Consider the following 16,045-nt stretch of genomic DNA (forward strand, 5'->3'; position numbering starts at 1 on the left):
TGTGTTTCAAGGGAGAAGTCATAGCTCCAGCAAAGCTTATGAACTCTTGATGCATACAGTTGTTTCCATGAGAAAACACATCCTCAAGGCAAAATTGTTGACTTAAGTCTCTCGGGGATACAAAGCCTTCTTAGTTTGGGAACAGCATTCCTGTCTTGTATCTCACACCTCAGAGAATCTAACTAGATTAAAAACACATTCTTTGTGTAAATACACAAGTCCGTTCTCTTATTCCTTTGTGTGTGGGCTGCGTGTTGCACATCATTTGGAGTCACAAATGCCAGTTTGTATAAGTGAAGTGACCAAGCTAGACTAAAATCATGTGCATAGTGTACCTTCGCCTTTTGACTGATACTGGGAGCATTCCTTCTCTGAAGAAGTTTGCCTTGTTTGGTTGGGGTAAGAATTAAAAAAAAAAAAGTCCTCTATGAGGTTAAAAACCATAATCATCATAATAAAAAGTATTAACCTAACATATACCTATTTCATTCTGTCTTCCTCCATGCCTTGAATTTCACCAAACCGAAAATAACAAGCTCCAAAGAACCCATTCTCCTTTGTCAAAATGTATTCTTTGAAAAAGGGAAGCAAAAGTCTCCAGCCCCTCATTTTGAAATAGAAGACTCTTCTAGTACAAATGCACACTGCCAAAAGTGAAGTGGTGTTGGGAGTATATCTGCCTCCAGTCTGACCTGGTCTTAGCTAGAAGGAGATTTGTGGAAAAGGAGGAGGCTGATCTCTCCGTGGGTCCCCAAAGACTGGGTTACAAGTGTTTCCTTGGACGTGCGGTGAAGCCCTGACTTCGGTATCTCCATTCCCTAGCTTGGTAGCAACTCTTCTTGGCAGAGAATCAGTCAGTAAGTCTGACTAGATTAGGATGCAAAATATTTAACTTGAATATATTACAGAGAAGAGTTCTTTCATATTCTGAAATATAGAGATGAGTCCTTGATATTTATTTCTAAATAAATCCCATTCTCATTATTGGGGAAAGCAGGTTATTTTGGTAACTCAAGCAGAATGACCTAATTAAAACTTGATATAAAAATTCAGCATGCCATATAGTACTTTACCTGTCCAAAGTAAACACAGACAAGCACGATTTATTTTACTGGAGCATCCCTCATGCAAAATTACTAGTGAGCATATCACAGCCAATTACAGGCCACTGTATATGCAAATTATTACTCTTTCAATTATTTATAGAGAGCTATGAGTGTACACAGTTCTTTATAGAGCATCAAACACAGAAGACAAGAGCTCTGAATGAGGAAATCTAAATAGCAGGAAGTTCTCATGAAATGACATGGTTGGGTGGCATAAAAACAAAATGAAATTCGTTTGCAGACAGTTAAAGAAGGAAAAGGGGGACTTACTGCTATTCAGAAGAGAAGTGAAAATGAGTCACCAGAATGAGGATGGGCCCCACGCAAAACTGGGACCATAGCAAAAGTTTCTATTTTCCTCACTTCCATACCCCACTCCCAACACTACTATATCATTTTACTATAAGTTATACTCCAGACTTTGTTTTTATATTTATTTATTTTTACTCAAACTCATGTACAATAAAGGACATCATCAGCCAAGTTAAGAGATGAGAAACAAATGGAAATTCAGTATTTCGACATACCTGGTAGTCAAGGATAAATATCTGGAAGATGGAAAAACCCCAAAGACCAATAAGAAAATTACAAACCACATACCCCCAATTTCATTGACAAATTATACAACAATGCAATTATCATAAAGAGAAACACAAGTGATCAATGGCACGTCTGAAAAGATACATAACGTTACCACTAACTGGAGGAAATGCCAATTGAAATAAGATACCCTTCTGGAAAGATTTAAAACCTTGGTAGTGTATTGGAAACAGCAAAGGGAAATAGAAACTCTCCAACGGTTGGTTGGGGTGCATATTGGTATGGCTATCTTGGAGAAAACTGGCAGTATTTATTAAAGTCATTTTCCAAAGTGAATATCCAGCGTCTCAGCCATTCCACTTCTTGTTGACTACCCAAGAAATACATTTACACTGCACACAGGAAATATGCTTAACAATGCTTCTGAAAAGATCTTTAGAGTCGTGAAACTATTTTAATACTATAACAGTGGCAAATGACATGATGCATTAGTGAAAACCCATAGACCTTTACAACACAAAGAATGAACCCTAATGTAAACTATGGACTTTTTATTTTGTAACAATATATCAATCTTGGCCCGTCAATTATAAATGTACCACACTAATACAAGGTACTAGTAAGAGGGAAATTCAGGGGTACAGGAGGATATATGGGAACTCTGTACTTTTGCTTGGTTTTTCTGTAAATGTAAAACACAGCTTAAAAAAGCCCCAAAGATTAGTAACTTAAAAAAAAAAGAAGAAGAAGGAGAAAATGGGAAACCTTTAAGGCTATTTGAGATATGGTGATGTTAACAATGACAGTGTTGCCAATTAGAATGATCTAGTAAGGCAAGGGATGTGTGCACACATGTGTGTGTTTAACCTACAAACAATGGTGGGAGAGAATATGTCTTGTTTTTTTTTTTTTTCTTTTTCACCTTTTTTGAAATGTAGAAGCACCTTTCGTCCAATTGAAAAATAAGTTGCTTGAGAAATAAAAGGCTTTCCTTACATTTATTCCTTTTTAATCACCCTACAGAGAAATAACAATGTCATTATGTGCATGAATATTACAACTTCTGACCAATTTCACTTTTACACAGATAGAATAAACCAAAGGTGTGCCAGAAAATAACGGTAGGTAATATTAGCATTAAGATCTTTTGACCTTAGGGGCGCCTGGGTGGCTCAGTCGGTTAAGCTGCCTTTGGCTCAGGTCCCGGGATCGAGCCCCACATCGGGCTCTCTGCTCAGTGGGGAGTCTGCTTCTCCCTCTCACTCTCCCTCTGTGCTCTTCCTCTCTCCCTCTATCAAGTAAATAAATAAAATCTTTTAAAAAAAAGATCCTTTGACCTTAAAGAGAATTTAAATATTAAAAAAGAAACAAAGAAGGGAAAGTAATTAATTTTCTCTAATATATTTCTATTTTCTTTATTTCTAGAGCCACTTGGTTATCATGAGCTCTACGTTTTGCCTCCCTTGCCCCAGATTTGTACCAAACTCTTCCACATTCACCTAACATTTGTGATCCTCTAACTACAACAAATAAAGTCTTGTCCTGTTCTGTCCCTTGCTTGTTGGTTGGTTTTCATCCTTGGCATCATACCTCTCTTGCTTTCACCTCTTTCCTGCTTCCTCAGTTAGAAATCTTAATTGGATGCAGTAACATTGCCAGCTTTCATCTGCCTCTCATCTTCCAAATCTTTGTGTCTCTCCTTCTGCAGGGCTATAAGCCAAAGCTTCCAGACAAATTGGATGGCATATTAGCAAGTTACCAAGTAATCCCTCCATGGATTCAAAGGACAGTATGGAAAGCCCCAAGATTAAAGTTCAAAAACTGAAAAAACCTTCTTGGATTTTAGGTTGGGTTTCTGAGATATTGAAGTTTACACAAAGAGGTCACTCGTCATCTGATATTTGAGAGGGATTCTGGATTCTGACCAAAGGACTGTTGAAAGATCCAAGGCATTGCAAATTGACTTGGCATGGGAAGATCCTCCTGAGGAGTAAAGAAAACCAGTGCGGTGTCACTTACGGCAGCGAACACCATATGCTTGACTCAGCATCCATTACCGAGGAGGTGACAGAGCCAGAGCAACCTGCAGACCTGACAAGTAGGGTAACGCGTTGTCAATCGGGGCACAACACTTTCTCTCACTCAAGTAAGTTTATGAAAACAGATTCTTTGCTACGAAGCACCACTGAAACCTGGAAATGGATGCCTTTCTTGTGATGGGTTTTCATTTCAATTTTGAAATTCCAGGACAACTGCCTAAAAAAGACAAGGGAAGACATGCTGGAAGTGATAGCACATTCAGCTGAGGCAGGTTTCTTGTCAAGAGCTTAAGTATGTCAAAATACAATTCTGTCTCTCTCAAAGATGGAAACTAATTGGGAGGGAACGGGCTATACAGAGTTCTTGAATGAAGCTTATTGTTCCTGGCTGCTTGGAACTTAGAGACTCAAATGTAAAGGAATCTTATTAACTATTGATTATACAATGTATGTGAAAATGGACATTGTATTTCAGAGAATTTGAAAGATGTAATAAATAAAGTTAATTTCATCAAGGAAACAGTCGAGTTTTTTGGAGGAAATTTTGAATAGAGCCACAAATAAGAAAATAGATGTATGAGAATTCTATGTTAAATGATATGTTTTTTGAGTGAGTGCCGTCATAGGGTAAGACTAAAATTGCCAGAAAAGACATTTTTCTCTCCTTCTAATAACTCCTGAAGCAAAGAATAAAAGAGTAAGCTAAAGTACACTGAAGAAAAATGGATAATTTGAGGTTATTAATGAAAAGACAAAAAATCTTGAAAAATGTAAGACTCAAACTTATCCAGGAACATAACATTGTATTTGGTACTTATTTTATTGATTTGATTTGTTAAATTATAAAATAATACTTTCTCATTGAAATAAAAGTTATATGTAGGAGAAAAAGTAAAATTTTTCCCCCTCCTCACCTCTAACCCTATCTCGTTGGTAATGAATGAAATGGTGTAGTGTTTCCTTCCACATCTTATCATGATAAACACTAAAAATACCTTATATATTCTTATACCAAGCTTGGAATTCCTTGCTAACATAGATCATGCATTATTCAATCATATGTCCCCAGAAATAAATAATGATCGAATAAATAGATGAATGAATGAATGTTTATCACTGTTTGATGGTACAATGTCTTGAGGCAGGATATTATGTCTTATTAATCTTTGCATTCTAATTAACAAGATTGGCATAGAATAGTGTGTAGCCCATTCTTTTTTTTTTTTTTTTGAGTTGTTGAGTAAATGCACGAAAGAAGGGTGAATTTCAATCCCAAGTTGGTTAATATGGGGGAAGATGAAGGGAAAAAACAGTAAAATAAATAAAGAAGCCCAAGGAAAAGAGATGAAGAAAGTGTGAAAGAATGAATGAGGGGAGAAAAAGAAGATGAAGGAGGACAGGGACAAAGGGGGCCTGAAGACAGAGGTCCGTGATGAGAGAACATACATGGTAACAGGAAAGTTAAGAGAGCCTCCATACACAGTGCATTTCTGAAGTCTCAGTGGTTTCTGTGCCAGGAGCCATTTTTAACTCCTTTTGTTACTTCCCATCCACATCTAACCCATCTCCAAGAACCTCTCGGATGTTGGGCCCAATTTTTCCCTTCCTCATCAGCATTTTACCCCATCTTCCTTCCTGAGCACAATCTGTAATGTATGTGGCTATGGAATTAATTCTTCCTGCAACATTGTTTAAATCATAACATTGCCTATTAAAACAAGTTTGATTACTCTATTACGCTTAATAAATCCAAATTGGACAGCGCCAAACTCAAAGGAATTTATAAGCTTTTATTATATACCTTCTGAGTCTTTTCACTTGTCCAGCCAAAATAGCTAATTTATCATTTTACATACATTTACTCATTCCAACTCTACCTTACCCAACCCAGAATGTTCTTGCCCCAATCTACAGAATGCAATGCTCTTTCTTATTCTGCAACTACAAGTGAGTAGTTCCTTTGAATGGCAGGAATATTAATAACAAAACTTCTGGAATATAATGCCATATGGCTAGCCATTATGGATTCATTCTCCGAAAACTTCACGATAAAACTGAGTGTTTGATTGATCCATTCATTCCTTTATAAATTAAATCGAGTACCTACACTGTGCTAAGAAATAACGATAAATAAGTCAATAAACATAGTTCCTACATTCCTAGAACCTGAAGTTTAGAGGAAAAAGACAAATAATTACAACAATATATTATCATAATTATAATAAGAGGGAAAAAAAATATGCCCCAGAGACCAATAGATGTCAAAATGAGAAAACCCCAAGCTAAAACAAACCAATCAAAACTTATTATATTTTGAGAAGAATTCCTATTGGTTATAAACCCCAATTGAGTTGCACTGGAAAAAGAATGACTAAATCTTACGTTTTTTTTGTTTTTTGCTTTCCTCATGAATGTGGTCCTAAAAGAAGTGAAAGGCTTTTTTTCTGATGTCATATCATCTATTTCCTATCTCAGACACCCAGTGTTTGTTCTATCAGAAAGCTGAGGAACTATCCTTTTTCTCTACTAATGATACTTTTTGAGGCTGCTAGGGTATGCTTCCTCTACTATATTTCTGCATTCCATTCACGGAGTTCCAAAAAAATAGCAGGAAAGGAAATAGAGGATTGCTGATGAAATATTAGATCACTGGAATTATAACACTCATGGTGCATGTCACTCTTTGCAAAACACCATATGCTTGACTCAGCATCCTGTGCCAAGGAGGTGAAAGAGCCAAAAAATATCTTGTTCCCAACTATCTTCCATTCAATGATATTACCATCTATTGATCATTCCTCACAGAATCCTTTATTATGGCTATTGTAACATTGTCAATCATGTTAACCTTTCTGGTGAATGGGTACTATTCATTTCATTGTAATTTTAATTGGCATTTTTTTAGATTACTAATCATATATGGCAACTTTTCATATGATTACTGCTCATTTCAATAGTCTCTTCTTGATGTGACAGTTTTAGTTCTTTTTTTGTTTTATTGATTCTACCCAATCATTTGTCTTTTAAAATTTATTTGTAGAAGTTCTGTATATATTTCAAATAAGGTTCTTTTGTTCGTTATGGGTATTTTAAACAATTTCACCATTTTTGTACCTTTTCTTTTCACTCTCAATAGTTTCTTTTGATGAACATAAATACAATTAAGTTAATATGTTAGTTTTTGTGTATAATTCTTTTGGTTAAGGCTTTTTGCCTTCCATTTAAGAATTCTTTCCCATCACTTCTATATTATATTTTTAAAGCTTTATTTTTTATTCTTTCACATTAAGATCTACAATCCACAATAAGGCTGAAAATTAATGAGCTAAGTATGTCAAGAAAATAAAAAAAGTATTAAAAAACTCAAAGAAAGTAGTCAATAATAAATATAAAAGAACAAGTTAAGTGTATAGAAAGCTGAAATACAATAAAGATCAACATATTCTTTTTACTAATTTTTAGAAAAGGCAAAAATAGAGAATATAAAAATAACAAATTTCAGGAATGAAAATAACAACATCGCTATTGGTCTTGAGACATTAAAAGGATTGTATGGTGATATTGTGAACCTGTTTTTATTAATAAATTTGAATTGACACAAGATGAAATAGACAATAAGCATAGTCCTTTAACTGATAAGGAAATTGAACATATAACTGAAAACATTTCCGGTCTTATGCGTTATTAAAATACCCCAAGCACCTAACATAGAACTCTAATTATTCTAAATGCCCAATAAATATTTTATAAATGATTAATTGGCTTTTTAGAACACTTTTATAGACAGTTATTGGGATTGCAAGCAGTATTTCTGGAGGGAAATATGACAATAAGTAAGGAAAACTGAAAAACATGTATTTTTTAATAAAGCATTTATCCAGAAGAGGTAACTAAAGATGCACAAAACACTTGTCCCATTTAAAAAAATTGATAAATGTAAGCAAATGCAAGGTCTAACAGCAGAAGGTGAAATCAACTATATGTATGTAGATATGGGATAGATGCCTTGAATATTCTGTGGGCATTAATAGCCATCATGTAGAATGTACTGACATTAAAAAATATAAAATATTATTTAATGAATAAAAAAATTACAAAAGAACAAGGAGAGCATGGTCTCAACTTTATATTTTTGATTACTAGAGTGTGTATATTCATATGTAGACTATATGGTGGCGCATATTGTGTGTTGTCAGCAATTAATGTCTACCATCGCCCAAAGCTTCCACTATTTAAATCAATAAATCTTTTACATAACATATTAGCACTGAATAGTTTTTTTCCCATTTTCTATAGAAATCAGGGATTTTGAAATAAGCTTGGTGCATTTTTCAGGAATGGAGAGATGTTTATATAATCATGTTTATATAATTCCCATCCCTTTGAACATGATCTGCCTCATATTCTTTGGTGCTATAAGTAGAAAGCAGGTACCAAGTAATGAAAAGATCTGTAGCAAGAACAAGGGAAAGAAAGCTATTTTCTTTTTTTTTTTTTAAGATTTTATTTATTTATTTATTTGTCAGAGAGAGAGTACATAAGCAGGGAGAGCAGCAGGCGGAGAGAGAAGCAGGCTCCCCACTGAGCAGGGAGCCCAATGTGAGACTCGATCCCAGGACTGTGGGATCATGATCTGAGCTGAAGGCGGATACTTAACAGACTGAGCCACGCAGGTATCCTAAGAAAACTATTTTCTAATCTGGCCTAAGGCATGTCTAGGATGAGACACTGAGGATAAAACTGACTTGTTACAATTTTGCTTAGTATTAAATCAGAGCCAGCCACCCTACTCCACTTTGCACCTCTCCTTCACAGGTAATTCATGCTTTAAATATATCAATTAATCCTGATCCTGGAAGAGACATACCTCCAGTTTGTTTAGGTTTTCTCTAATGCCTTATTACCACCATTATCACTACATCAAAGAAGTAGGTATTGTACATGAATGATAATTAAAGGTTTTAAAACTCAATGATGCTGAGCAAGAATGGAAGATTGTTGTAAAAAAGATGGTAGTGGAAAAAAAGCAAGGTGTAAAAACTAACAAGAAGTCTACTAGGTTTAGAGATTTTTTTAAATTTTATTTTATTATGTTATGTTAGTCACCATACAATACATCATTAGTTTTTGATGTAGTGTTCCATGATTCATTGTTTGTGTATAACACCCAGTGCTCCATGCAGAACGTGCCCTCTTTAATACCCATCACCGGCTAACCCATCCCCCCACCCCCTACCCTCTAGAACCCTCAGTTTGTTTCTCCGAGTCCATAGTCTCTCATGGTTCGTCTCTCCCTCTGATTTCCCCCCCTTCATTTTTCCCTTCCTTCTCCTAATGTCCTCCATGCTATTCCCTATGTTCCACAAATAAGTGAAACCATATGATAATTGACTTTCTCTGCTTGACTTATTTCACTTAGCATCATCTCCTCCAGTCCCATCCATGTGGATGTAAAAGTTGGGTATTCATCCTTTCTGATGGCTGAGCGATATTCCATTGTATATATGGAACACATCTTCTTTATCCATTCATCCCCTGCAGGACACCTCGGCTCTTTCCACAGTTTGGCTATACCTCAGAATAAACCTAACCAAAGAGGTAAAGGATCTATACTCTAGGAACTATAGAACATTCATGAAAGAAATTGAAGAAGACACAAAACGATGGAAAAACATTCCATACTCATGGATCGGAAGAATAAACATTGTTTTTTTTTTAAGATTTTATTTATTTATTTGAGAGAGGGAGAATGAGAGACAGAGAGCATGAGAGGGAAGAGGCCCAGAGGGAGAAGCAGACCCCCCCCCCCACCGAGCAGGGAGCCCGATGTGAGACTCGATCCCGGGACTCCAGGATCATGACCTGAGCCGAAAGCAGCTGCTCAACCAACTGAGCCACCAAGAATAGACATTGTTAAAATGTCTATGCTATCCAGAGCAATCTGGACCTTCAATGCCATCCCGATCGAAATTCCAATGACAATTTTCACTTTCCGAGCTACCCGGGGAAGGGTCCATACGGCGTTGTTTTACGTTCCCGTCGTAACTTAAAGGGAAACTTTCACAATGTCCGGAGCCCTTGATGTCCTGCAAATGAAGGAGGAGGATGTCCTCAAATTCCTTGCAGCAGGAACCCATTTAGGTGGCACCAACCTTAACTTTCAAATGGAACAGTACAACTACAAAAGTAAAAGTGATGGTATCTACATCATAAATCTGAAGAGAACCTGGGAGAAGCTTCTGCTGGCAGCTCGTGCCATTGTTGCCATTGAAAACCCAGCTGATGTCAGTGTCATATCGTCCAGGAACACTGGCCAGCAAGCTGTGCTGAAATTTGCTGCTGCTACCGGAGCCACTCCTATTGCCGGCCGCTTCACTCCTGGAACCTTCACTAACCAGATCCAGGCAGCCTTCCGGGAGCGGAGACTTCTGGTGGTTACTGATCCCAGGGCTGACCACCAGCCTCTTACAGAGGCATCCTATGTTAACCTGCCTACCATTGCTCTGTGTAACACAGACTCTCCTCTGCGCTATGTGGACATTGCCATCCCTTGCAACAACAAGGGAGCTCACTCAGTGGGTCTGATATGGTGGATGCTGGCCAGGGAAGTTCTGCGCATGCGTGGCACCATTTCCTGGGAACACCCATGGGAGGTCATGCCTGATCTCTACTTCTACAGAGATCCTGAAGAGATTGAAAAGGAAGAGCAGGCCGCTGCTGAAAAGGCTGTGACCAAGGAGGAATTTCAGGGTGAATGGACAGCTCCAGCTCCTGAGTTCACTGCTACTCAGCCTGAAGTCGCAGACTGGTCTGAAGGCATGCAGGTGCCCTCGGTGCCTATTCAGCAGTTCCCTACTGAAGACTGGAGCGCCCAGCCGGCCACTGAAGACTGGTCTGCAGCTCCCACTGCTCAGGCCACTGAATGGGTAGGAACAACCACTGAGTGGTCTTAAGCTGGTCTTCCACAAAGGCACACAAAATGGAAATAGAAATGGAAAGGGTTGACGGAAAATAAACAGTTTGTAAAAAAAAAAAAAAAATTCCAATGACATTTTTCAAAGTGCTGGAACAAACAATCCTAAAATGTTTATGGAATCAGAAAAGACCCTGAATCGCCAAAGAAATATTGAAAAAGAAAAACAAAGCTGGGGCACCACGTTGCCCTATTTCAAGCTATATTACAAAGCAGTGATCACCAAGACAGCATGGTACTGGCACGAAAACAGACATATAGACCAATAGAACAGAATAGAGAGCCCAGTATGGACCCTCAACTCTATGGTCAAATAATCTTTGACAAAGCAGGAAAAAATATGCAATGGAAAAAAGACAGTCTTTTCAATAAATGGTGCTGAAAAATTGGACAGCCACATGCAGAAGAATGAAACTCGACCATTCTTTAACAGCATACACAAAGATAAACTCAAAATGGATGAAAGACCTCAATGTGAGACAGGAATCCATCAAAATCCTAGAGGAGAACGTAGGCAGTATCATTGACATCAGCCACAGCAACTTCTTTCAAGATACATCTCCAAAGGCTAGTGAAACAAAAGCAAAAATGAACTTTTGGGACTTCATCAAGTTAAAAAGCATCTGCACAGCAAAGGAAGCAGTCAACAAACCAAAGAGGCAACCCCCAGAATGGGAGAAGATATTTGCAAATGACACCACAGATAAAGGGCTGGTATCCAAGATCTATAAAGAACTTCTCAAACTTAACACCCAAAAAACAAATAATCAAGTCAAAAAATGGGCAGAAGACATGAACAGATGCTTCTCCAAAGAAGACATACAAATGGCTTACAGACACATGAAAAAATATTCATCATCATTAGTCAGGGAAATTAAAATCAAAACCACATTGAGATACCACCTTACACCAGTTAGAACAGCAAAAATCGACAAGGCGAGAAACAACAGATGTTGAAGAGGATGTGGAGAAAGGGGAACCCTCTTACACTGTTGGTGGGAATGCAAGTTGGTACAGCCACTTTAGAAAACAGTGTGGAGGTGCCTCAGAAAATTAAAAATAGAATTACCCTATGACCCCACAATTGCACTACTAAGTATTTACCCAAAAGACACAGATGTAGTGAAAAGAAGGGCCATATGCACCCCAATGTTCATAGCAGCAATGTCCGCAATAGGTTTAGAGATTTTACTGATGTTGGGGGCCCCAAATCCTGAGAGACAAAAAAGATAAAAGATTAAAGAGTTAACAATCACTTACTTCTATCATAACATTTATATTTTAGTCTAGCTGCCTATTTATTTATCTGTCTTTTCACTGGTCTGTGGTTTCTTAAGTGCATGGTCTGTGTCATTTTCAGTTGCGTAACCCTCTACTGAGCAAAGTATCTGGCGTAGAGAAGAAATGTAATAAACATAAGTTGAGAACACAGATTTATGAATGAGAACCAAAAGGAGATAAATAAATAAAAATATGCCATCCATAAGAAGTGGAAACCATCAAATTACTTTGTATGTGAAGACTAGGAACTTGCAAGTTTCAGGGCTTAGGAGTCCCAGCCATGGATGAATATGGCATTTCCACTTCTGGGGAAAAAAATGAACGTAAAAGCATTGTCCATATCCATGTTCTAATCAAGGTATCCTTGAGATCTGTAAGAAGCAGCAATTTTTCATCATTGAAAAGAACTAAGAATCTTTCTTATTTCTATGGCATGAACAAGTTAGATTAATTTCACTGAGAAAAAAAAAAAAAGAAGCAACAACTGACTTACTAGTCAAATGCTGTCCAGTTTTGAAGATCACCAAAGTAGATTCAAATTTTCACATCTCTGAGGTGATGGAATTAAGTCCTGCATTAATACAGAGACAAAAATATGGAATGGGTTCTTAAATCCATTCAAACTTTAAGCCCTAATATTCTACAATTAGAAATCTCTCATTTTAATAATAGTTGCATAGTATATGATAAATTATAAAAAACTAACAATTACAGAAAGATATAGTCTGGAGACTACAAATTAAAGTTGGATGTTTACACAGAGTTATAGTCACTTATCTTAGGAACCTAAGTAAGGACCTGATAATTTTATTTGGATGTTATAAACAAAGTATTTGGTGGAGAACACAATTTTAGAAAATTAAGTATGTACACCGATGAACTCATTAACATCTCATAAATCATTATCTAGGAATTACACTAAACTTTGAACTTTAAAAAATGTTTTAATGTTATATTCTTATTCATTTATTCATTAAACATACTGGTGATTCTTCTCTGTGATTCACTCAGTCCTACAAGCTTTGAATACAAAAATTAATGACAATCTCATATCTGGCATAGGTTTGGCCAATTTCTCCTTGCATGTATAACTGTGAGGTCATTACCTACCCTCAGAATCCTTCTCATCTCAAGGCTTCAGGCAGCTACTGTCACTTGGGAGAAGTGCATTGAAGATGCATCCAGTTTGCCATTTCTGATAAGTGACATCAAAGAATTTGTATCTAGTCGGAGACAGTATGTATTCCATGAATGTTTACATGTTTTAAGGCAATATTTTGATTAGTAAGACATGGGCTGTATGAGTTCAGTAAAGGGAGAAATCACTGCCAGTGGGAGCAGGAACAGAGGTAAATTCAGGTAACTTGTCTGCCATTAAGTCTGTAAATAATGCTTAGATTTTAAAGGGAGAGAACATTCCAACAGAACAAAGCATTAAGAACAAAAATATAGGTAGAGGATGAATGTGCTGTGCATATATAATAATGCAAAGTAGTATTAAAAAAAAGTGAGCTAATGTAATTTCTTAAATCCTAAAGGAAATGCTTGATCTAGCTTATTTTACTTTGACTGTTAAATACACCTTCCTCCATCCATGTCTTCAATGAATTTTAAACTTCAGACATGTTCCCCTTCAGCTTGTGTCTTTCCAGCTAGGATCTAAATTTTCCAGTCTATCACCTCTTATCCCCTTGAGCATTTTATTTGTCATGCTCTGTACAAGTTGCAAGCACACGAACACTTTCTTGAAAGGAGTTAAGGACTGTGGTGACAATAACTTCTCATGTACAGACTTGCATGAGTTTATGAAGAAATGCTGCTGTAAACAATCACTGTCCCAGGAAATCATCTTGGACAGGCTATTCTTTGCCTTTGCCTTTCACATATCATCCATTGTTAATCTTTTCTTTTATGCAACAAAAATTTATAAGGTGCCAACCACCCACAAGATTTTGTCTAAAATGTTAAGGTTAAAAAGATTATTAAGATTAATAAGCAATGACTTTTGTCCTAAAAGACCAAATGTTTAATGAAGACAACAGATGCATAAAAAAGATAATTTAAAAATGGGCAAAGTTCAATGATAGATATATTCACAGAATGTCTTGAGAGCAAGAAGAAGTGATCCATAACCAAGCTTGGTGAAGGGATGGATCAAGGAAGACTTCAGTGAAGTGATGTTAGCCAGGCAAACAAAGGGGCTTCTGATATATCTTCTTAACAAAGATGAGAATACATTGCTCGTCCCACTGGACATTGGCTTATGTCATTTGCTATCACTGTGGTTCTGACTATAATACACAACAGATCAACCTTTGGCTTCTAACAACAGCCTACCCACATTTCAACACTTCATTGTCATGCCCTGACTTTATAGTTTTGGGTTTCTGATTCAGCGTGGAGAGTATGACAATGACCTAGGCTGTGACCATTCAGAGATGATGCAGGCTGAGAAAAGAAAGTGATTTACCCTGGATCAGTGCTTCTCCACATGACTTCCCTGGGTTGACAGCATCAGGGATACCTGGGGACTTGTTAGAAAAGCAAACTGTCAAGCCCCACCTCCAACCTACTGAATCAGAAACTCTGGGAGTAGAGCTTATACATCTGTGCTTCAACAAATACTCCAGGTGTTTCTGGTACACTTAAAGTTTGAGAACCACTCTGCTGGAAAGGGGACAGATCACCTCATACCAGTGAACGTTGTTTTTTCAAAAGTAATCTGGAAAGTTCTCACCAGAAAGGGAGAGGAATAGATGATGGCCAGCTGACAAGTTATGTCAAGAATATCTAGCATAGGGTGCCTGGGTGGCTCAGTTGGTTAGGCGACTGCCTTCGGCTCAGGTCATGATCCTGGAGTCCCAGGATCGAGTCCCGCATCAGCCTCCCTGCTCAGTGGGGAGTCTGCTTCTCCCTCTCCTGCTACCCCCCCCTTGTGCTCTCTCCCTCTCTCATTCTCTCCCTCAAATAAATAAATAAAATCTTTAAAAAAAAAAGAATATCTAGCATAGCAACAAGATAAGATATAATGATACCAAACTGCTATTCTTTGTGTTCAAGCTCAGCAGTCAGCTCTTCAATTTCTTTTCTTCATGAATACAGTACTGGGGGAAAAGGAGATAGTAATAGTGTGTAGAGACTTTATTCTATTTATTTAATCACTTTAGTGAAATAGTTAAGGGAATTTAAAATAGATCTTTTAAAAATCACATGGCTCTCCTTTTAAATCAAAAGCTTCAATTCAGATCTTTCTACTCTATGACATTTCTACTTGGCATTAGAATTTCTCTCTGCCAAAGAAATATGAAAATCCATATCTTGCCATTGTACCATTTTAATATTCATTTTAATGACATAATATAAAAATTCCACTTTACTAAGAACATCCATAGCATAAATACCCTATAATAAGACATTTTAACTTTAATAGCAAAAATTTGTGCTCTTGTATCACTCTAGCATGATGGATAAGAGCATCCAAATTAGGTTTTTAGCACAACCTTTGGACTACATTAGCAAAAATAAATATTAACATAAGGAATATATGATGGAAAATCTTTAGCACTATACAAAAAATTAATTCAAAAGGTATATTGATCTTTAAGCCACCTAAAGTAAAATGTATTAAGCAATTCTAAATATTTCTGTAGCAAAAGTGCTCCATATTTCACACATTTTTTAAACAACCTAAGTAAAAAGAACTCACTAAACACTGAGACAAATCCTGATAGTTTAGGTCAGAATTAGTGGATTCACCTGGAGAGAAATCTATGATTAGAGAACACATTCCTATAAGTGGTTTTGAAGTCAACTTCTCTTAAGAAAGGTAAAGGAAATGACTCTGGTATTTTGATCCCCTGCTGAAAAGAGAGTAAATATTCATATAAGTTGTTCTCATCACTTCGTGTTCATTTGGGTAAAAAAGCTGATTGCTAGGGAACCTAAAACACTGAGAAAAAAAATATTCAGTTTGGACAGAGAAACCAGGAAAAGGTGGTCCGGGTCGTAAGAAGAACATGAGGAAATACCCATTCATTTTCTCATCTTATCGTTGCTTTTTGACCTGAGTGTCAGTGCAGGAACTAAAATTCTGAGAGAAATTCTGG

The 16,045-nt window shown here is 36.9% G+C and overlaps 1 protein-coding gene across 1 annotated transcript; it reads left to right on the forward strand.

The window, feature by feature from the left end:
- The first annotated feature begins 9,680 nt into the window (after positions 1-9,680).
- Positions 9,681-10,725, forward strand: LOC112840059 (small ribosomal subunit protein uS2-like). Its single transcript, XM_025893267.2, has one exon. The coding sequence runs from the start codon at positions 9,751-9,753 to the stop codon at positions 10,636-10,638; it is 888 nt and encodes a 295-aa protein (XP_025749052.1). The 5' UTR covers positions 9,681-9,750; the 3' UTR covers positions 10,639-10,725.
- The last annotated feature ends 5,320 nt before the right edge of the window (positions 10,726-16,045 follow it).

The sequence above is a fragment of the Callorhinus ursinus genome, unplaced genomic scaffold (assembly GCF_003265705.2).
Source record: "Callorhinus ursinus isolate GAN/ISIS: 27379988/994484 unplaced genomic scaffold, GSC_fseal_2.0 scaffold47, whole genome shotgun sequence".
NCBI classification, from domain to species: domain Eukaryota; kingdom Metazoa; phylum Chordata; class Mammalia; order Carnivora; family Otariidae; genus Callorhinus; species Callorhinus ursinus.